Raw genomic sequence first — 24680 nt, 5'->3', positions numbered from 1 at the left:
TTTAATAAAAATATAACATCTTTTCACTAGTGGCTTTACGTCGCACCGACACAGATAGGTCTTAATGGCGACGATGGGATAGGAAAGGGCTAGGGGTTGGAAGGAAGCGGCATTTGCCTGGTGTGAAAATGGGAAACCACGCAAAACCGTCTTCAGGGCTGCCGACAATAGGATTCGAACCCAATATTTCCCGAATGCAAGCTCACAGCCGCGCGTCCCTGACCGCACGGCCAACTCACCCGGTAAAAATATAGGATCAAAAGCGATTTTATGACACTGGTAAAGAGGCGGAAGAATTACCAGTACAATCAAATGAGATTCTTAATGATGCAAACTGTTGATTTTCCGGAAAGAAAAAAAAACATATGCAACAACATTAACGTGAAACATACAAGCAAATACGAAAAATATTTTAAATAATTAGGTATAAATCTAGATCTAGGAATAATATGAGGGTCATATTTCGAAAATCTATGCGGCAGACAATCTAGAAAGTTATATCTTCATCAGAATTTCAAAGATGCTGTTTCAAACCGTATTGTCCGTAAAACATACTGTGTATTTTTTCAAAGTATCTTCAGTTAAGATCTAATGTTATTCGATAACATTTCGGAAAGTATCTGTATTTTAAAAATGCAAAATACTTCTATTAATGAATTAACTTGCAGGAAGACCATACATTCAAATCAGATCGATTTATCTGGGTATAAACTTCGCAGAACTCAAATCTTATATCATCTAAGAAATGACACTTTTAAAAGGATGTCAATGTCACAATCTACCATTAAAAGATTTAGGAAAGGGCTTCTGCAATGTGTATTGGTCAATCCATGGTATTCCATTACCGAATGTTGATTGGGTTGACCTCACATAATTGTTTCACAGATTTTTCTTCTTATTTCGATTGTCTCTTCCATTATCATCCTGATCGATAAGGGATAACGACCACGCAGTTTTCGGTTTATAACAACAATCACCGCCTCACAGTTCGTTGTTATGACGACGAATGATCAGTATTTCCTACAAGTGTGCGATGCTCGCCGTTGATGGACTTCGCATAAATTCGTGAATATCTCCATTATAAACCGCACAGTAAAAATTAATCAGGCATAAATGAATGAAAAACACATTTTCTATAATTATTTTACATACAATTAATATTTCCGGAGTTAATGTGGAAGTTCGTGAATTACACTATTCAGCATTTCCTTTTTTAACGGCAAGTGGTGTGATAGGTGATCTTGGCTAATCTTGGGTCGTTGAACAAGAATCCGTTTTCCGTTTCAAAGAATCATGTCTCGTTTTCTCGCAATAGGTACTCCGAAATAAGAGATATATTGCATATAATAATAAAACGTACTGAAAAATGAAGGTAAGTTTGGAACTATTTACAGGAGAAAAATGATAATATTTTGTAAACAGTTCACAGCAACATACAGTATGTATTCCAGATTTTTTTGTGAGTGCGGGTCAAATAAACAGAAGTTTCATCGATATGCGTCAGTACCTGGGGTCGAACCAGGATCTCTTGGTTCATAGCCATGTTGAATTTACTTTCAACAAGTCTCCTTGCAGTATTATGGGGAGGATGACGAGAGCGAAGTGTGTTCCTTTCAATATCGGGAAGATCATGATGCAAAGGGAGAGAAGGTTTATTGCAGATAGTAAGGCACTCTTTAATAAGCCAGTTTTATCGCCACACAGATGGAGGTGGTAAATTACTTAATGTCGGCAACCAGAATTTTGAAGCGAATCTGATTGTCCCTAAAATGAAACGCATGGTTTGGCTGAGCGGAGTATCAACAAGCCTGACATGAGCACTATTCATCCAGGTTGATGCACAATAATCGGCCACTGGGTAGACCAGACCGAAAGTAGAAATCCTTAGTGTAGAAGGTGATGAACCCCACGTCGTACCACAGAGTTTATGCAGGATATTTTTTCCGGTTCTAAGCTTGGCGGCTGTTTTAATAAGATTTTCTTTGAAAATTATAGTCCTATCTAAAGTAACTTCCAGATACTTGGGATATTTATTATGTGAAAGTAGTCTAAAGAAGATCCTTCTGTCTTGGCAGCACTAGGTTGTAATCTACAATTACGAAAATATTTGCACATAGTCCTTGGTTAGTGTGTCCTCTGTAACTTGTAAGACTCTATGACTGAAAGTAAGGTCCCAACAATCAGCGTATCCAAATTTTCTGGATATTATCTCTGGCATATTTGCAACAGATAGATTAAACAAGACGGGAGCCAGAACAGAACCTTGTGGAAGACACTTATTAAGCTTCCTATGTGAGGTCATCTTGTTACTCATTTGTACATGGAACTTTCTATTGCTGAGTATATCATTTATGGCACTGCTTCAGTGTTCGGCAGCTTTTTTTTTTTCAACATTCCTCCGGACAACCTTTCGAACAGACTAAAGCGGGAGGAACGTCACTGCCTCGTCACACTCGTCATGGTTGCCAAATGAACCGGCGAGTATTTCAAAGTTGTACTGCAGCACTACAGTATAATACAGCATGGCTCACGGATTGTAGGACTTACCTCGAGTGCATTTAAAAGAAGTCAATTGCGTGTTAGAATCCCAGACAGTCTTTTAACGGCTTACATCTTTAAACAATCAATTTACTGAATTACATTTTTAATGTACTAACTACAATTTCATGCTTAAAGCATTGCGGACGAATTTTTTGACATACACGGTAAGCATTACACTCATTAAATTATTATCAGTATATATATAACATTATTATATTATTTATCATTCATTATTATCTAAACACATAGCCTGATTCCATTCGAAGACCGGACCAGGAATGGAATGATGCCCTATCTAGCTCCAAGTATTTGAAATGAGCCTGCCGGAGAGATCTGTCAAGCTACTCACGGGCGACTGATGAACAATGTTGCCAGGTCTCCCGAAATCTCAGGAGATCTCCCGATTTTTCTGCAACACACCCGAAAACCCGAAAAAAATCGCCCGAAATTTCTTCTAGTCCAAATTTAAGGAAAATGAATGACAATGATTAATGGTTATTGTGATACTACATATATCACATCCTCGCACTGTATTCATAAGTAAGAGATATTATTATAATTATTATTGTCATTATTCGATTTATCTTATTATTATTATTATTATTATTATTATTATTATTATTATTATTATTATTTCATTTGTATATTTATTCTGAATATTTTAAGCTGGAAGGCCTCCAAATGTGATATGAGTAAATCTGTTTTGTACAAACGGATGGGAAAACTGCTATTTTCAGCTCGAAAAGTTTGCGTGTGTCATGTGGAACAACCCAGATTCCGTTGATGTTGTTATTGTCTTGTGACACAGAAGTGGTTCGGGGCGTGGTCTTTACATTACAAGAGGATCGTCTACTCGTGATTGGATGGCCAGGATCAATCTCGACGTATCATGAAAGAGTAGAGGGAAGCTGAGGTCTATATAGGCATGTGTGAAAACAGCAGAGGGGTTGACTTCAAACTTTGGTAGGAAGAGATGTAACTTTGGTGGAACGTGGTCTGATAATGTTTGTGGAATGTGAAGAGGGGTAATAACCTACAACTGTGGAGTGATTAGGCACTTGGTATTGTATCACTTGTGGCGGCTTTGCATTATATGTTGGTGAAAGCTATGGGGTACTGTATCTCAGACTTTCCAGGATTTATGTTTTGGAACGACAAGCGTGTGTTGCTCAAGTGAATGTATCTTTAAAACAAGTGTTAGAGTCAGTGAACACAGTATTATAAAAGTACAGTATGTGTGTGATATAATAAGTGCCAGTTATGAGAATATGCAAGTTGGGTTGATACACAGAGACAGTGAACAGGGTGTTTCTAAATTTCCATTACAAACTTTGAGGGTTTGCAGTGGGGTCCAAGACGGTTAAGTTTATCATAGGAACTTGTGTCCGGAAGCGTACCGCCTTCCTGCTACCCGCAAAAACAGCCATAGCACACTTTTACAGCTCCCGCATTTTCGGCACTCTGTCCGACTTCTGCTGCTTGTCGCCTGGGTCCAACAACAGGCGGGGCTCGATGTGAAGACCACCGACGTCAACACAAACACGGACGGTACCTACGTATCACGTTCTCGTACACAAAATCGTCAATACCTGGTCCTCCAACATCCGCCGCAGCCATAACCCGCGCCAGTAGATCTTCCTCAGATTCCACAGGGGTCTCGTAAATCAAGTTTTCATACGACCCCGCAGGTAGTAGTCTAGCGGTGTCAAGTCGGGTGAACGTGCAGGTCAAGCAATCGGACCACTACGACCTATCCGTTATTGCCCAAATCTTTGGTGCAGATGAACTACTGTACGTACAGCTTACTGCTATGTACGTAGTAAAGAATTACTGCTGCACTGTAGTATGAACGAATATCACAACTACAACAGCAGATACAACACGTCTCTGTGCGGATTACACACTCAACTGAATGGCATGGCATATAAACAAACCTGTAGGGGTATGAGGTATCACGTGATCGTTCAATGACGTACGTACTCTAGTCAGTGGCGCCGAAAATGCGGAAGATTTGACCGTGTGCTGTGGTGGTTTTTTACGGGTAGCGGGAAGACGGTACGTTTCCGGACAAAAGTTCCTATGCTAAACTTAACCGTCTTTGTCCCCACTGCCAGCCCTCGAAGTCGGTAGTGGGAATATAGAAACACTCTGTATATGGTTTGTAATGAACTTTCAACGGACTGACTGCAAATGATAGCTTGGTCCTCGCTTTTGGTTTCCCACTGTTTTCGTCGTTGTTCTTGTTGTTGTAAATATGGAGTCTTCCAGCGGTATTCTGTGAGCGTATTTTATGTATATTTTGGTTTGTTGATGAGGTGCCCATGCAGGGATGTTATTTAGAATATAGTTAGTTATTTTAGAATCAGTGGAGTTATTGGTGAACCTAGGTGTATTTCCTACCTATTTGCTCGTTTTGTTAGGTAAGGCCTGAAGCAGATGTAACAGTACGCAGCTTTATGTACACGCCCCGGGAGAGAGAGAATTATCATGCTCAATCAAAATTCGAGGGATCCATTCAGGTGAACTCTGGCGCTCATAATACGGACATTTCGATTAATTTAATTTATTTTAATTATGAGCGTGAGGCGTGAGGCGATTAAGTACTTTATTTCATTCATATTTGATTATTTTAATCATATTTCAATGGTTATTAATTATTATCATTACTGTTATTTAATCAGATTAAAATATACTTGTTCCAAAACACTTTCCTCGTCTCACTGCATGATGTTTTATCGATAACATCACTCGTTACGTATTCATCCCGCATTCATTTTATGCTCAAATTATGTAATCTCTCTCCTATTATTAAACTCAAAAGGTGGTGGTGGTGGTGATTATTGTTTTAAGAGGAAGTACAACTGGGCAACCATCCTCTGTTATTAAACTCATAACTCACGCTTGACTGCATCATTCGAAGGGAAATCCCCGACCCGCATATAGAATACAAAATCTGCATCCTGCAACTTCAAAGTTGGCACACAATTTCTACGCCTGATGAATAACTACAATACATCTACAGGAAGAGTGGGGAGAAAGAGAAGAAGAAAAAGAAGCATTGAGTGGCCAGAGAGCACGGGTGAGTGAAATTGTATACTTTTCGCATAATAAATTCACATGACTATTGCATTTAATTTAGTTATATTATAACATTCCAGTGTTCCAGAAACTACCGATATTTTCATCAAAACTCCCGAAATTTCTACGTACAATCTACCGATTTTTTATTTGTAGACCTGGCAACACTGTTTATGAATAAGCTAGAGAAGCGATGATTATGCACTTGTACTATAATTAACTTGAAACTGACAGGGGAAGTTGGGATCCATGCGAAAATCTGTCCCATCTCCGCTTTGACCAGCACAATTTCAATAAATTAATTATTACAAATATATTTTTATAAACATCATCATCATCATTATCATCAACATGCAGGAGGTTTCAGCGTCAGCTTACCTTGTGCCGCAGTAATTATTCTGTATCGCTATCGAGTGGCTGCACACCCAAGTCGGAATCAGAGTCGGGGTCAGCACACAAGGTATCATCACTGGAGCTGCAGCTGCCATCATTGAGATTGATCACAATCTTGTCGTGAAGACGTTCTATGAGGCCACCACCTTCCCACATGCCATTCCCAACCCCCCCCCCCCCTGTTTCACGTGTTCTACATAATTTTGCCATTGTTCCGAAGTCATTTTACGTATTCCGCAGGAATCGCTAAAACTTGTTTTGAAGTAGTACGTGCTTCTGCGATTCCGTCTGTAGGTAAAAACTGAACATGGTTTGAAGGTTAAGATGCGTTGAAATCTTCCTCTTCATTATTATTATCTTTCTTTTTTCTTCTTCTTCTTCTTCTATATCATCATCCGTGTGTTCTTGATACGTTTGCACGGCGACAGAACGTGTAGTAGGCTTAGGGAACGAAGTAAAATAAAAAAAAGCTTTGCTAGTACAGAAACCTCGGGATGTTCTTTATCATCATCATCATCATCATCATCATCACCCTGCTTCTCTTTACCTTGAGATGTGCGCATAGTAACAGAACTTGTAGCAGGCGTACAGGATGAATTAAAAAAACTCTGGCAGAGGTGTACTTTTTAAAAATAAATCAGTATTTGCATGAGTACGTTTGAGCCCTTTAAATTTGTTTCTTGATGAAACTACACTACACGCGTTTTCATGACGTTGCCCGTTGTAAGTGTTCTTGAATTGTCTTCTACAGTGTTAGCATTAATTTCGTGTGCCTATTTCTAGCCGAGTGCAGCCCATGTAAGGCAGACCCTCCAATGAGGGTGGGCAGTGTTTGCATTGAAAATTAGTCTTACACAATATCCCATGGCGTCTCTTGTGATAGCTCCGGAGAAACGTCTTTCCACACTCTTTACAACCAAAGATAGGAATCGGTTGTTCCATGATAGACGAATTTTTAATAACACAACTCTTACATTACTCCAAAGATGAATCTCTGCCTGAGGACTCCTTCTCTTGAACTGCAGACTACCATGCTATGTACATTAAAAGCTTGCATTTATTTCAAAACACCCGGTCTTCGAGCTCGTAAAGCCAGTTTTATGCTGAGATGTGCACACTGTCAGGACACCGTTCCATAATACATTTCGTATAATCGCGTTAGTAGCTGTTCTATCGAAAATACGACATAAGAAATGCTGTAGAAAATTAAATTTATACTCCTCACTCACCAGTTCAGGCCTCGGCCAGGGGGCCACCGGTACCGGGTGCGGCCGAACCCGTAAAAAACCACTATTGTTACTGTATTGGTATTGTGTCTTCTAACTACTTTTACAGTTATAGGAGACGCCGAAGTGTCGAAATTCTTGTTCCGTAAGAGTTCTTTGTCGTGCCGGTAATTCTACCGACACACGAAGATGACATGTCTGAGAACCTTCAAATGCCACTGGACTGAGCAGGAATAAAATCCGTCAGCTTGGGCTCAGAAAGCTAGCGCTCTATCTATCATCTGAGTCATTTAGCCCTGCTTTCCAGAGCGAGTGAGGAATTAGCAGAACATTTCATTATCTACCTCCTGAGCGAGTTGGCTGCGCGGTACGCGACCGTGTAGTTGCTGGTGTCCATTCGAGAGATAATGGGTTCGAATCCCACCATCAGCAGCACTGAAAACGGTTTTAGTGGTTTCCTATTTTCCACTAGGCAAATAATAAGTTAGTGTTTCGGTGATGGAAAAATCAGCCGCTGAGGATTCCTCAACATTGCAGGCAGTTGTTAAACCAGAGAAAGTTATTTTTAAAAGACAGTTCAACTTCAAAAAAAGGTCAGTGGAGTACTTTCTCTCAAAATCTGGACGATGAAGTAGCAAAATTCAAGCCTGATCCAGTAAATTACCCAGATTTTGTGGAATTAGTAAAAAGCATCTCCCGTAAACACATCTCTAGGGGTTGTAGAACAATGTGCATACCTGGACTTGATAAGGACTCAAAATCCCTCCTTAATAAATATGAACAACTATTTGAAATTGATCCCTTCGCAGAGGATTACAATACAAACAGGAGAACACCTCCTCGAAGCTATATCAACATCAAGAAAAGAAAAATGGTGTAACCTTCTCGAAAGTTTGGATATGAAACGCTCAAGTCGACAAGCCTGGAAATTACTAAAAAAACTTAACAGTGATCTTACAGTCTCGCCCTGGGAGTTGAGTAAAGTTACTCCTGATCAAATAGCCCATCAATTATTGATGAATGGCAAAATCACGAAAAGATCCAGAGAAATAAAAATCCAACGGTATGAAGAAGAGAATGACCACCTTGACATACCATTCACGGAAGAAGAACTGATAACTGCTATCAAATGTATGAAAAATAACAAAGCTGCCGGCTTGGACGCCATAAGATCAGAGCAAATAAAAAGATTTGACCCCATAACTATCAACTGGGATTTGAAACTGATGAACACTGTGTGACTAGAATGTTGATTCCAAAGATCTGGCGCAAAGCAAAAGTTGTGGCCTTGCTTAAACCAGGAGAAGAGCCAAATGACCCCAAAAACTTCAGACCCGTATCTCTTCTCTGTCATCTTTTCAAAATTCTGGAGAGGATGATATTGATTCTACCGATAGAAAGATTATAAAGGAACAGTCAGCTTTCAGACCGGGAAAGTCATGTTCTGGTCAGATACTTAATCTAACCCGGCATATCAAGGATGGATATGAGAGGAAACAGGAGTTGCTTTTATTGATATCACAGCTGCTTATGATTCAGTGAATCATAAAAGAATGACAAGGAAGCTGTATTCAACAACCAAAGACGATCGACCATCGACTGACATAGTTTATTCAATGTCACTCTGGAGGACAAGAAAAGCCGATGGAGATGTAAAAAGAATGGCTTCCCCCAAGGAAGTGTGTTGGCTCCAATATTACTGTATATAACATCTATACCATCGATCAGCCACTTAACACCGGAACTAGGGCTTTCATCTACGCAGATGACACAGATCTTGCTGTTCAATGAGTGAAATTTCAACAAGTAGAATTAAAACTGGCATCTGCTCTTGAAAAAGTAGCTGTGTACTGTGGCGAGAATCACCTGAAACCCAATCCGGAGAAAACTCAGGTATGTGTATTCCATCTGCGCAACAAAGAAGCAAGAAAGGAGTTGAAGGTAACCCGGAAAGGACACAAATTAAACCATTGTGAACAACCCACATATCTAGGGGTAAAATTGGACCGTACCCTAACTTATAAACAGCACTGTTTAGATACCAAACAGAAGGTATGCAGCAGCAATAATCTCATTCACAAACTCATACACACAACTTGGTGAGCACAGACTAACGTCCTCCATACATCTGCCCTTGCCCTGTGTTTCTCTGCTGCAGAGTATTCTGCTCCAGTCTGGAGGAATTCCGCTCATACAAACCGAGTGGGTGTTGCCCTCCACGATATAGGTCGCACTGTTACAGGCTGCCTACGACCAGATGTTAGGAGACAAGTTACAGCAGAGATTGAGAGTAAGAAGCAAGAAGCAGATACAAGACATCCAATGTTTGGACTTCACGCCAAACCATCAAGATTGAAATCGAGGAAGAGCTTCCTACAAACAACAAAGTCAATCCCTTCATCAGCCGAATCTCGGCGAAGGGAACTCTGGAGAAGGAAGTCGTCTGTAGGATTATGGGAAGTGAAAGAGAAACCAGCTACAGGACATCATCTTCAATATGAACATTGGAAGACGCTTAACAGGTGAAGATCTGGAGTGACACGATGTAAAAGCAAACTGAAAAGGTGGGGGTACGGTGATCAAGATTTGTGTGAGTGTGGTGAAAAGCAAGATCATGAACACCTCCTCATCTGTAGAAATTTGCCTACACCATGTAGTATGAAGGAATTGGTGGAAGCCAATGAATGTGCCGTCTCGACAGTTGAATACTGGAAAAACAAAGTGTAAATAGAGGAGTTGTAAATATATTGTAGTGATTTCGGACATGGATAAATGAAATAAATAACTAGGCAAATGCTGGGGCCACGGTCGTTTTCTTCCTCATCCTAACTAACCCTGTCCTGTCCCATCGTCGCCATAAGACCTCTATGCGTCGATTCGAAGTAAAACGGATAGCAAATAATAATCATTATCCACTGCAAATTTTGTATTTTAAATAAGGCTACGCCCAGTTGGACTGTCACGGACCAGAATATGTAAGGAAAACGGAAATGAAAAGTCACGCCCTGCGGTTCGGATTATATGAAAAACTGGAGGTCTCGTAGTTAGGTACCGGTATATATCAGCAGTCACGTAAACCTACATATTTGCTTATGGTTTTCCGTACGGTAGCTTGTATTTTCTACTAGTCTCGACATACACTTATATGTTTCAATCTCTGTAGTGTGTTTGTTGCTTGAACCTAAACACTGGTCAGGTCATCACCGCCTCCGCCATTAGTTGTAGAAAGCCGAGGCACTGAAGAGTCGTACTGGAGAAATGAGGAGGGAGATCATTTCTCAACGCTTTCCTCAACGAACCAGAATGTCTTATTACACAGTCTGTAAAGCCCACTGAAATATCTATATCAACCGAACACGAGAACTTTCACATCATACAAACTGGCTGCGTAAGTATATCGGTACTATAGTATGAGTTGAATGTGAAGGATTTTCCGTTCCGGTCGTTTTTATGATCTAAAAATAATTTAACCTGGTGTCAGTGATATTTATCGCAATTACATTTCCCGCGGAGAACAGGACATTGAATGGGTGGAAAATAATGCGACAGAGCAGCTCGGTTGGACAATTCTGAGTAGCCTCTCGACGTCAAAACGTTTCCCATTTGACACAGACTAATCAGACTATAGTGTTGCTCATATTCTACTTCTTTTCTATTGTCAAAGCCAAGAATGTAAATGAGACGGCGAAAGTAACTAAGTAGTTCCAGACCGTACTAGAAGACAAAGTACACTGCAAACATCACATTTCACCAAACTTGTTCCAGCTTAATCATAAAGGTGTACAAAGCATGATAAGGAGGGAGGCAGTTGGTCATTACTTTCCTCAGTGGGATAGCAAGTACTACTGCAGCACAGTCTGTATGAGATAGCACTTTCATACCAACTGGGAGCAATAGTTGTGGTGGTGATCATTGTTAAGAGGAAGCAGAATTAGGCAACCATCCTCGCACCAGTCGGGCTCGGAAGTTGAGGAAAAATACTTTTTTTTTTCTCGAGAGTCCGAAGACGAGGCCCAACATAATATACAAAGACGGACATAAGTGTTCACACAGCAGTGACATATGCACATATTGGCAATAGTAATTGCTTTTTTAAACAGATCGAAATATATTTAGTTACACAATACACAAACTTTAAAGAACTGCTTTGCTAAAAAATAAAATAAAGGTAGTCTTCTAGTCTTTTTATGGGTGGACATAAATGTCCCCGCAGCAACTTAAACTACACGTTTGTCACTAATTGTGTACAGTTTAGTAACGAGTGTGCATTCCCTTGTTGCAAATAACACTTCTTAATCTGCTGAGCATGTAACCTACTAATTGTGTGATTTCTTCACCAATGGTAATCCATTTTTGTAGGAGCAATTCTTTTAGCTGTTTTTTTCTGGATGTGGGGTGTTTTCTGACTCGTCGTTGGAGCTCAGCCCATAGATGGCCAATGGGATTAAGGTCGGGTGACTGGGGAGGGGTTTTCAGAGTATGAGGTGTATTATAAACAATCCAATATCGAACATTATTAGTAGTATGCTTCGGGTCGTTGTTTTGCTGAAAGTAGTAATCAACCTGTAGACCCAGTGTTTGGGCACTAAACATACTGGTACATTGTTCCATTTATAAACACTAGGTCCCATACACCTGAAGCCGCCATGCACCCCCACACCATAACACTTCCAACACCGTGTATAACTGTAGCCTGGACGGTGGCTGTTTCAAACTCTGTATTTCCTCCACACCGACATTCTTCCATCAAGGCGAAAAATGTTATATTTGCTTTCATCTGTAAAAATAACTCTTTTCCAGAAGTCATCATCGTTCATTATGTACTCTTGAGCAAATGCCAATCTCTTCTTTTTGTTTACTGGGCTGATAAATGGCTTCCTCTTGGGACTTCGGGCATGATATCCAGCTCTATGAAGAGTTCCACGAATGGTCTTAGGATGTACCTGTTTATCACGGTACTCCTGAGGTTCTAGTACAATTTCGGAAGATGATATTTCTGGAGCCTTTTTCACTGTCTTAATATTATCATGTTCTCTTCTCTCAGAGTGAGCTTACGGTGACGTCCAATTCTCTCTCTATTTATCAATGTTTTTTAAAAGTTTTGTACTTCTTAATGTTACTATGATTTGCCTTCTTCATGCAGCATTACTATTATTTTTCTTTCTTCAATTGTAGTTTCCTTCATAATTTCCCCATTCCACCTTGAGTCCTCAGTATCCACGTCTAATGTAAACAAGGCTCGTAACTGTGTTCACTCCTCAATGTTCAAGTCAGAACTATTGCGTATTACTCTGTTTTGTTGATAGCTTTCATCGGTGTGTGTGGTCCGGCTCCATGGCTAAATGGTTAGCGGGCTGGCCTTTGGTCACAGGGGTCCCAAGTTCAATTCCTGGCAGGGTCAGGAATTTTAACCATGATTGGTTAATTTCGCAGGCACGGGGGCTGGGTGTATGTGTCGTCTTCATCATCATTTCATCCTCATCACGATGCGCAGGTCGCCTAGGGATGTCAAGTCAAAAGACCTGTATCTGGCGAGTCGAACTTGTCCTCGGACATTCCCGGCAAAAAGCCATACGCCATTTCATTATCGGTGTGTGTAGACTTCTGTCCAGGTATATCACCAATGCCCGGCATTATTTTCCTCTTCTCTTCATGTATGATCAGGATACTGCTGTTCGGTTTTTTTTCTTTTTACAATTGGCTTTACGTCGCACCGACTTAGATAGGTCTTATGGTGACGATGGGATAGGAAAGGGATAGGAGTGGGAAGGAAGCGGCCGTGGCCTTAATTAAGATACAGTCCCAGCATTTGCCTAGTGTGAAAATGGGAAACCACTGCCGACAGTGGGGTTCGAACCCACTATCTCTCGAATAATGGAAACTGGCCGCACTTAAGCGACTTCAGCTATCGAGCTCCGTGTACGTATTTTAGCGTATGTATTCATAATGTATCTTTTCAATTCACGATGGACCGAGCTTCTGTGTGAATACTTATGTCCGTCTGTGTATGTTCATTCTGGGTCATTGTAGGCCAGAAAATGATAGGTTATATTTGTCCCTTTTGGTTTATTTGCTTTTTTCGGCGTTTTTGGTTTATTGGTCCTTTTTTAACTTTTTACGTCTTAACGGTTTTTTGCAACTTCTTCTATCGACTACAATTTTACTGCCCATTCTCAATTCGAATCATCATCATCACCTCTTAAACATCCTTTCTCCAGTAAATACATATATTTGAACCAAACCTGAAAAGAGAGGAAATGAAATGGAAAAAATGAAACTAGTGCTTGAAAAACACCAGGGGTGTCAGATTATGTGCAAGATGAGTGAAATATTGCAAGGAGAATTTTTTTATCTGAGTGTTTTTGAAGAGGAAGATCCCACTTGCTTCAGGTATGAACCTTTAACATCCGTTGATGAGGAAGGAAGTTTCTCTATGTTTCACAACAGGCTGTCTGAAAACCGACAATTCTTTACACATAACAAGCTGGAGATGGTTACTGTGGTATACTGCAAAGCCAACTGAGGTAAGGTTTCCGAATTCCAATTTCTGTAACTCTAGTGTAGTTAAGCCAAATATGATCCCAGTTATAGTAATTTCAATTTCTTTTTTCAGGATGTCCATTACGGGTTCGCTAAGTTAATTCTAGGTGGAAAAACATATTTCATTCTAAATTGTGCAAGTACGTTTTTTTTAACAAACGCAGAATTCCTTTTATAAATTATGTTAATCTAAAATATATATACTGTCTGAAAGAAGTATTTCACTCATACTTTTTGCACTGTACGTTGCATACCACCAGAATTTTGCATTTTTAAACATCATATTTCTTTATTAAATCTGTAATTAAACCGAACATTATGAATGAATTTGGATCGCTGTTTTACGTCCTTCTACCAGTTCTTAGGTCCTTTTTCGGATATTTTAGGTCTTTTTTAAAGCAATTTATAGGTCTTGAACTTCGGAGCCCTAGTTTTATTACAGTACTCCCCATCACCTACACTTCAGCAGTTTCCATAGTCTTACTGTTATAGCCATAAATGAGGCTGAGACTTCGGTGGAAGCTGCCTTTTACTCTGGCCTGTGCTAAGAGACAAGTGCAAAAATACGGCATCCATCAAGAAATCGTAACAGGCTAAATAAATGTATTTAAAATTCGCACAAAGCAAAACGGCACACAGTGACATCGATCTTCCTGTTTCTCTGAAATAAGATTACATGGAGTATTTTGAACGTCTCGATATTTGCTCAGCAACAACCCTTCATTGTCTTTAAATCAGCTTAACTCGACAGTATTGAGGGGTCCAGATACTCTCCTTAAAGTAAAATAAGTTCCCTCATGTTATCAGGTTTTCTTTGGACAAATGTTGCCCTCTTCCGATATCGATGGCATAAAAAGCAAGGAAACAGGAAGGATTGAAACAACGCTCGAGATATTTCATTGATCAGTGTACTAGGCAAAGTGTTCACTGGCATTTTGGAAGGGAGGGTGCTTTCAATGGCTGAGAGTAAGTTGGATGAAAATCAGTGTGGTTTCAGACCAGAGAGGAGCTGTCAAGACCAAATTTTCAGTATGCACTACGCAACGGAAAAATGCTACGAGAGAAATAGAGAGTTATGTTTGTGTTTCGTAGATCTAGAGAAGACATATGACAGTACAGAGGGAAAATATGTTAACCTTGCTGAGGGATTATGGTATTAAGGGTAAATTATTTAAAGCAATCAAAGGCATTTATGCTGACAACAGTGGCAGCGATAAGGACCCCGCAGACCATGGCTTGCGAAAGGCCCAAGACTGTTCCTTAATTCAGTACCTGAAGAGTAATTTTACATATTGATAAAGCTACAGAACACAACACAGTATTATTTGCATTACATAGGGTTATTCCAAACTTCGGCCGTCGTAGTGCAGAGCTTCTTTCGTCAACAGGAGTACAGTAGTTATTTCTGAAGAATGTGGGTTTCCTAACCTGTTCCAAAAATAACCATCCCTTGCTGCCACTCACAACAATCAACAAGGCTTTTGAAGTAATTAGCCAGTTCTGAGAACCCGGTAGTCAGCGAAGACGTCCGGCTCCATGGCTAAATGGTTAGCGTGCTTGCCTTTGGTCACAGGGGTCCCAGGTTCGATTCCCGGCAAGGTCGGGAATTTTAACCATCATTGGTTAATTTCCTTGGCATGGGGGCTGGGTGTATGCGTTGTCTTCATCATCATTTAATCGTCATCACGACGCGCAGGTCGCCTACGGGAGTCAAATCAAAAGACCTGCACCTGGCGAGCCGAACCCGTCCTGGGATCTCCCGGCACTAAACGCCATATGCCATTTCATCTTTTCGGCGAAGATGGGATAACAAATACATCAAGTTTAAATAACTTTAAATACTGAAGTTTGGAGCCTGTTTATAACTCCTGGCAGTCAATGTAGGTAGCCGGCCCCGTGGTGTAGGGGTAGCGTGCCTGCCTCTTACCCGGAGGCCCCGGGTTCGATTCCCGGCCAGGTCAGGGATTTTTACCTGGACCTGAGGGCTGGTTCGAGGTCCACTCAGCCTACGTGATTAGAATTGAGGAGCTATCTGACGGTGAGATGGCGGCCCCGGTCTAGAAAGCCAAGAATAACGGCCGAGAGGAATCGTCGTGCTGACGACATCTCGTAATCTGCTGGCCTTCCGGCTGAGCAGCGGTCGCTTGGTAGGCCAAGGCCCTTCAAGGGCTGTAGTGCCATGGGGTTTGGTTTGGTAGTCTAGGTAGGTAAGGCCCAAGATTGACGGTTGAGTTGTAAATAGTAGTAAACTGTTTGGTACTAGGAAGGAGATTATTTCTTAATATTGTGACAGCGTGTTTTGGTTACTATAATTGGAATATGCATTTCTTGTGTGTGGGCGTGTGTGTATTTACCATTTTAATTCCTTCGGATTTGAAAACTAAACTGTGTAAATTATTATTATTATTATTATAATAGTCGTTGTTGTTCATTGTAACAATATACAACCTTGTACTGCGAAATAAACTCGTACTTTCCTTATCAGGAAACGAGGGGTCCATTTTTAATTATTGCCGTGGGGTGGGGGGGCCTTCTTAGCGCCGCTACTGGCTGACAATTGGGCTGCAGTGTGAGAATTGATGGCAAGATGAGTTCTTGGTTCAAGGTACTTTAGAGTTTAGGTGTAATACAAGGACGTAATCTTACAACTTTGTTGTTCATAGTTTACATGGATCACTTACTGAAACGTATAAAAGGATTTAGGTGGATGTGGTCCATGCTGACGACTTGGTCTTAATGGCAGACTGTGCTGAAAGCCTGCAATCATATTTTGGAACCTGAAAATTGGTGTAGAGAGTATGATATGAAAATTATCTGACTCGTTTTGGCTGAATGGTCAGGCAACTTCAGTTCACAGGGTCCCGGGTTCGATTCCCGGCCGGGTTGGGGATTTTAATAGCTTTTCATTAATTCTTCTGGCTCTGGAACAGGGTGTTTGTGTCTGTCCCAACACTCTCCTCTCCATATTCAGATAACACACTACCAACCACCACAGAAACACACAATAGTGATTACATCCCTCCTTATGGGATTTGTGTCACAAAGCGTATCCGGCCGTAAAACATGGCCAAACTCACATGTGCGACACATTTTTCACCCACGACCCCACAGGTATGGGAAAAGCGGTAGAAGATAAAGTTGAAGAAGAGTAAGATATGAATATTAGCATTTCCAAGACTAAAGTGATGTCAACAGGGAAGAAACCTAGGAGAAATGAACGTCAGGTTTGGAATACAAAACCGGAACAGAAAGATCATTTCAAGCATTTAGGGTGTGTATTCTCCAATGATAATAGGATAGTAAGCGAAGTGTAGCAAAGCTAATGCAGCACCGAGCGAGTTGGCCGTGGGGTTAGGGCCGCGCAATTGTGAGCTTGCATTCGGGAGATAGTGGGTTCGAACCCCACTGCCATTTTCATACCAGGCAAATGCTGAAGCTGTAGCTTAATTAAGGCCACGGCCGCTTCCTTCCCGCTCCTAGCATTTTCCTATCCTATCGTTGCCATAAGACCTATTTGTGTCGGTGCAACGTGAAGCCAACAGTAAAAAAATAAAATAAAAAAAGGCTAATGCAGTGAGCTCGCAGTTGCGATCAACAGTATTCTGTAAGAAATAAGTCGGCTCCCAGACGAAAACATCTGAAAACATCTTTACATACACCGGTCTGTTTTCAGTTTTCAGGCCAACTTTGTTGTACGGGAGTGAAAGCTCGGGGATATATTATTCAGAAGAGCAGACATGAAAGTGGCGGGAATAATCGTTGGTACAAACAGGTGGGAATAATTGCAGGAGGGTACTCGGAATAAAGAGATAAACGCTAATTTCGGAATGAACCGGATGGATGAAGCGGTAACAGATAAATCGGCTCCGGCGGTGGGGTCATCTGAGGCGAATGGAGGTAGACAGGTTACTAAACGAGGTCACAGAGCTATTGTTACAAACCGAGGATTGTGGAAGCGGTTAGTAAATTCACAGAGGCTTGCAGACTGAACCCTGAAAGAAGTGGAATCAAGACAAACTGGTACAAGCATTCGTCTATAGCAGAGGAATTAGTGATTGTAATAATTTACCAAGGGAAATGTCCGATAAATTTCCAACTTCTTTGAAATCAGCCCTACAGCGGTAAGCCTGAAAACTGACGAAGGCAATGCCTACTACAGACGGCGCCCCTCGACATCTGACTTGACTGTATTTGATTTGAAGGACGAAGTATTCAATAATTTCTCTTCCATTAACTTCACTTGCCAAGACAAGTGCTGCCAGCCAGATGGCCTGCAGATACTGGAGTGCTCCACATAAACCGGCTGGTCATTTTTAGTGATTTCTAATAATGGTATTGGCTTTACGTCCCACTAACTTACTTTTAAGGTTTTCGGAGACGCCGAGGTGCCGGAATTTAGTCCCGTATGAGTTATTTTACGAGGCTGACGTATTTGAGCATCCTGAAATACCGCCGGACTGAGCCAGGATCGAACCTGCCAAGCTGGGGTCAGAAGGCCAGCGCTTCAACCGTCTGAGCCACTCAGCCCGGCAGTGACTTCTTATCTTGCCCTAATCTCCATTCTAATGGGACAGATCAGAGGTCACCGCGACAATGACATAATAATAATAATAATAATAATAATAATAATAATAATAATAATAATAATAATAATAAACAACGAGGCAATATGCTTGTATTTGCATTCGGGAAACTGTGGAATCGATAGTCTGAAGATACTGGAGTGCTATGTGGTGCCAGCGTATTGACATCTTCAGCCGAACCATAGGCCGTACTGACTGACTTTCTTGACCTGGTCCGCTGCCCCTCATACCAGATAGTCTCACGAGGCTGAATGGACCCAGTTCAGCCCTCGGTCGAGAATTAAATTCCTTGGACAGGTTCCTAATCGAACCCGCGGCACAAAACCTCTACATTATGGTGCTTGTGATTAAAAAGGGCTGATCACCCACCATCCCTGACCCTACGACACAGCCAGTTGGGGCTAGTAATAGATGTAAGAATTGAGTGAAATAAGGAGGATACTTAATTGTCATACGAACACATTCTTGGAGCTTATGAGGTTCTTCTACACACAGTCAATTAGCTATTATTTGTGTCACACTTCAGCTTCGTTCCTCTCCACCCTTCGTTGTAACTCGTGTAATTCCAGAGAAAAGATTATTTTTAATGCTAAATCTTAGTGTAATAATTTCAAAAGAGCGGGTTGAGATTTAGTTCTCTTATATACGTGATAATCCTTGACGTGAGCTTGTTCCAAGAGAAGCACTGGCTGTGCAAGTTGCCTTGAACTTTCAACTGAGGGTGCCATTCCATTCCTGACGGGAGTAAACGAGAGAAAAAAAAAAAAAAGAAAGAAAGAAAACATCACTTCGTGAGACGTTGGACTGCGCTAATATGGCATGTGATATTATTGTTACATTTCTCCTCATGGGTAACCTACCCTTGGTATGAAAAAATCGTCTGTTACGCCAGGGGAATTGATTGTAATTTCTACCCACAAATATACATGGGAAAAAGTAAAACATCATGCGTCAGGCATGGCAAAGGTATTTTCAACATACACACACATACTGTATATAGGAGCATAAGAGCTTTTTTTTTTTTTTTTTTTTTTTTTCTGAATGGGAAAAATACGATTAAGATTAATCTTGCCACAACATTCACATTGTATCCAGACACACACTGACATCTAACCTGTACAAATGGTATGCCAAAAATTTCACTACAATGTTATTTAATTGATGTCTCTGAAATGTAAGTAAAATAAGAGGCGACATACAGTAATATATGAAGGTACTTACATTAAACGATTGAGTTCAAAGGTACGGAACTAGAAGCGATTCCAAGAGACTTTACTCCCAAGTCAACGTATGATGCGATGCAGTCCAACACGTACACTCACCAATGTCTATAAAACCTGAAGTGCTCCGATTAGCTCTCACTTCTCACAGGCTATTAAATTCCCGTCATCAATCTAGCAGCTGTTTTCCTCGAATGCGAATGTCGATAACTCCAATGTAGCCTATCAATTCATACTGAGAGTATATCGATATCTCGAATTTCTTTTAATTATCGATTGTGTATGTACTACAATCGATTTGCTACATTTTATTTAGAACGAATGAATGCAAATATCACGGTCTGCCAGATCTCTCTACTAGATCTCTCGCTGCGGTCCTTACGGAGCTAACTAGAGTGACGCATCAAGTAGGCCGTGAAAAATAAAAAGTTGGAGAACTCTAAAGCACAGAGCTCTAGAGTTTGCAAACACAACACAAACTGATCATTCACCGCAAACCTGGGCAACACATGATGCATCTCATAATTTGCTTTCACCCAGTCCTGAAAAATCATATTATCGGTGGCAAAGAAGTCAGTCCATATTCCTTCTCTTTTTGTCATTAGCTCTTGCAGGAGAGTCTTGTATTCGGTTGTTGCTGGCAGAAGCATTGTGAGCCGTAGTTCTTTCACATAATTTAGTTATGTGATGTTGGTACAGTGCCGTAACAATCAAGGAGTAAAGAATTTACTTCCTGGCAACAATCCCGTACAGCACTGGGTACTGCACATACTCTTTGCAGGGTGCCGTACTTCGTGCCGTACCACTTTCACGATCACACGATCATCAATCAGTCATTACTGATCTGCCTTTAGGGTAGTCTTCCAGGTGGCAGATTCCCTATCAGTTGTTTACCTAGTCTTCCCTTAAGTAATTTCAAAGAAGTTAAAAATGATGGGAGTGGTACCTTTAGTTACATAGTGTTGGTGTTGGTAAAATGTATTTGCAAAGCAGATTGACAGCGGTTCCCTAATCACTGAATCAGCTGATTGGAAGTGGTATGGGTGCGGATGTTGTTTGCATAGTTTACTCTGTCCTAATAATACGTGTCAGAATATTTACGAGATTCATTACTAACGTTGAAATATCATATGAATCATTCAATCTGAGGGACTAGAATGTTTAGCACAGAAGACGATGATGACTTCACTCCTGTAGCCAGGTCGGTATTGCGTTATTTGGTTGATTACCCATTATTCCTTCTGTCATTAGAAAGGAAATATGATTTGAAACCTGCTGTGTCCGTGTTAAATTATCAGTTCCTAAAGTCAATATTTCCTTTCTCTTTAGCTCTAAACTGGCATCTCTTTTCGAGAAATCTTCAGATCCTGGTAATACCTCATTAGTGTACACTGCACCAAAACAACCAAAAAAGACCTCAGCTAGGACATCCAGTCCATCACCATCTCAACAAGCTGTGCAACCTGCTAAGCTAAATCTAATTATTGTCAAAGTTGTCCAGACTTTCAAATTGTGAGTACGGTACTAATTTTACAGTATTGTGGAAATATATTTATCTTTGTATATATTTGTAAGCATAGGAGATGAACATGCATGATAATACGTTTTCTTGTGTTTTAAGATATTTTTATTGAATGAAATAAATAGCAGGGCATATAGAATCACTACACTGTAGCTTGTTTTTGGTTTCTCTGCTGAAGAGGCTGGCAGCGTATAGTTATTGTTTATTAAGCTTTCGGTAAAACTCTCGAATGGTGGGTGTAGCTGGCATTCACCAGAAGCTATCCATCTTGATAAACAGTAATATTTAAATGTAGACTCTCTCTCTCTCTCTCTCTCTCTCTCTCTCTCTCTCTCTCTCATGACATAAACACTTTAAACAAGCCATTGGTGGTAAATTAATATGCATGTCTGTACAAAGTCTAAATCATTATCCCATGCTTCGCTGGTAGTGGTGAAAGAAGGTTCTCTTGGCATAAATAACGTTACAGTGATAGGTTAATAATGGTAATCTTACCTTGTATTATTGTATTTACTTCCATTCATCTCGCCATTGTGTATATCACACACCCTAATGTTTTATATAGGAGGGATAAAAATAATCCCTGCTTGAATCTGGCAAACGCTTTTCTTCATACGACAGTATAGAAAGAAGTTACAAGTAGCACACGTGCCTGCTTTTGGCTCAAGGTCTAGCTGTCTCCTGTGATCCTCCCCCTATCTGTCGTAGCACCCATCACCCCTTATTTGGTGAAATGCAAGTAGTTAATCCCTGGCCTAATGACCTAGATAGTTTGTGACACTGTTGAACGGGCTGCAATTTCATTGTACCAGTATGCGTTATGTGTGAGACATAAAGTGTAAGATCAATTCTAATTTGCTTTCCACCTTGACTTCACTTATGTATGAGTTACAGAGAAGCAATGAAGTTTTGTGGCAAGTTTTAAAATTGGAGTGATTCATTTTGTGGAGAAACATGGTAATCATGCTGCAGGATGGAGTTTAATGTATACTGCTGACAAAAACAGAAAGTTGCTCTTAAGAACACCATCAATCAAGAAAAGTATTCCAGGGACCAAAAAGTAAAAAGTTTCTGAAGCCAAAAATGAACTGCTTCAGTACTTGAATGTGTACATGATGATGGATATGGTGTTTCACACACAAAATGCTACAGTGTAAAACACGTGAAATAGCAATAAAGCAGTGAATTAGCTGTATGGACCTGAAGGTGGGCCTTGGCTTGACAGTTCGATATTTGTTCAGACTGTGAGTTGTGCCTTCGAAGAATATCTTTTTATAAGTGATCTTATTGGAGAAATAGCAGGCTACTAGAGCAAAGTGTTGGTGAATGTTGCTTCAGGATTTGAAAGTATGAGATTATCATGTCTTTCTACATTAACAAAAGATGGAAAGAAACCTTTTGATCCCTGAAGAATGAGATTTTCAGCTTAAAGGGATGAAAATGATTATTCCATAGGTCCTGCAAACCTAATATCAGATTTTGAAGATAATTGGGAAAATGAAAGGTTGGGGCCTAACCCAAGTGAACAAAGGTTAAACCAGACTAAGCTGAGGTTCTGCAAGTTTCTAACGTGAATATCTGGATGGTAGTGGGAGGGTGGACAGAACGCTTCATTTTATGTGCATACTAGCTGATGTACCTGTGCTTCGCTGCAGAATTCTACATTGTATACAGAATTCTAGGTTAATTAGTGTACACCTTGTGAGCAAGATTGTATTATATTGCACAGCTTTTAACGTTACCCTAGAAACGCAATGGGGAAGTCGCCAAATGTCTTTTTTCATTTGAAGACTGGGTTAGGGATTTTTCATTGTATTGCCCACCATCAGTCACAATCAGGTTGGGGAGTTTTCATGATAATGGCAGACACTCACTCTCCACTTGCTTTTTTACATCCTGAGAAAGACTGTCTTGGTGGTTTTCCCAAGTGAAATGAACATAGATCATTACAATGACGTCAGTAAGAATGGCATGATTGAAAGCAATATGAAATACTGTGTCAAATGAAAAACCATGCATTTTCTCACTTTTAACCAACAGTACTATGTTGCCGATCTAACAGTCCAATGTTCCAGAGCTGGAATGACCAAGCCGCAGACAGCTGTGATCCGTGAACACTCCTTGACATTTTTCGGCGGGGAGGAGGTTGAATAGTGGAGAGTACCAGGGAAAATCTATGCCCTTTTACTAATCTGTTTCCTAGGAGTACCCGATGAGTCGGAAAATCTCATTTCACTACACTGGCAGCGGAAAAATCTATCTGACTTGGAGGCAAATTTTTCCTCCATGCCACTGAAGAAATCCCCTCTTCACTGCTCATTTGAAATAAAATGAATGTTAGAATTTAATAAAAGTGAAGAGGAAGACGCTTTTCTTAAGAAACAGCTCTTTTCAGGGTTGAATTTTGAATAATTTAGTGAATTGTGGTGCTATAATTTGGAATACATTTAAATTGTAATTCTAGACCAGTCATACTACTATTACTAAGTGCGCCTCTGCCAAATCTGCACACTGCTCATTCAAAACAGCACGTCAGAGTAGGGATTGAAGAGCTGGAATACTGTGATGAACCAGTGTGTTATGTACCAGAAGTATCAGACAATGTGTGAATCAGAGGGATGGCATGCTAAAGAAAAAAGTTTTCTAACTCCCCACCCATTTCCCGCCAATATTCAGTCAGGCTGTTATACTCGGTACGCAACAGTAATCCCATCTATCGGAGTTGAGGGCACCATAAGAGGCAAAGAACATCACAACAAACAATGGTCAATGTAATGTCATTGTTGATCAGCGTTATGCGCTTTCCATATTGTAGGCCTTCACATTTAGTTTTCTTCCGATTCTGAAATACTACTCGTATCATAGCCGGTATGGTAAAACTGAATAAAACATAAACTATCGGAAATTGTATTCTCTATAACTTCTGTTATATAGTAATTTTCTATAGGACCAATAACATAGGTATTTAAAAATTAAATTTTAGGCGCCTACCCCTAAACTATCATTTAATCCGGGGTCGGTAAAATTGTTCATAGCTTAGACTACCTTATAGTTTCTTCTTCCCTGACTCTATATACTGATTTTCATTAAATTCTGTTCACCCATTTTCTTGCGGCTCGGCGTTGATGTGGACTTAGCAACAAAAATCAAAATTCATGAATATCTTCCAAGATGACAGTGGAGAATCATCAATCGAATAAGAACTGAACAAGGCAGATGTGGTTATCTGTTGTGCAAATGGGGTTGGACTAGCTCTGCAGATTGTGATTGTGGTGTCTCTTCTCAGTCAATCCACCACATTGTTGCTGACTGCCCAATTCGAGCTTTCAAAGGAACGCTAATGGACATTCACCGCACATCGGATGAAGCAGTTGATTGGGTCAAAATGCTAGACCTAGAGTTATAGTATTGTACGGACTTGTGACTACGCACATTTATCCTGAATTATATGCATGTGTGTACATAGATTCATCATACGATAAATAAATAAATAAATAAATAAATAGCTGTTACGATAAAAATGTATAAGACGTAAATGATCGGAAATTTAATTCTATGTAACTTTAATTATGTAATA

General features: G+C 40.3%; 2 protein-coding genes across 6 annotated transcripts in view; one reads left to right on the top strand and one right to left on the bottom strand.

Moving 5' to 3' along the window:
• LOC136866257 (high affinity copper uptake protein 1) overlaps positions 1 to 19777 on the bottom strand; it is a 216937-nt gene extending 197160 nt beyond the window's left edge. For both annotated transcript variants that reach the window (XM_067143055.2, XM_067143057.2), the window contains exon 1: positions 19583 to 19777. The gene's annotated coding sequence lies outside the window, so the exon portion shown is untranslated. The remainder of the gene's footprint in view (positions 1 to 19582) is intronic.
• Positions 19778 to 20424: 647 nt separating this feature from the next.
• LOC136867227 (FK506-binding protein 15) overlaps positions 20425 to 24680 on the top strand; it is a 282391-nt gene continuing 278135 nt past the window's right edge. The window contains exons 1-2 of one of the 4 annotated variants that reach the window (XR_010859644.2): positions 20425 to 20782; positions 20911 to 21093. Coding sequence is in view for 1 of the 4 variants with exons in the window: in XM_067144367.2 (XP_067000468.2) it covers positions 20739 to 20782; positions 20911 to 21093 (227 nt within the window). In the remaining 3 variants the exon portion in view is untranslated. The remainder of the gene's footprint in view (positions 20783 to 20910; positions 21094 to 24680) is intronic. The other 3 variants (XR_010859645.2, XR_010859643.2, XM_067144367.2) reach the window with 3 other exon arrangements.

This window comes from Anabrus simplex, chromosome 3 (assembly GCF_040414725.1).
Source record: "Anabrus simplex isolate iqAnaSimp1 chromosome 3, ASM4041472v1, whole genome shotgun sequence".
Taxonomy (NCBI): domain Eukaryota; kingdom Metazoa; phylum Arthropoda; class Insecta; order Orthoptera; family Tettigoniidae; genus Anabrus; species Anabrus simplex.
Note: the sequence above shows the minus strand (reverse complement) of the source record. Positions and strands in the feature narration are given on the sequence as shown.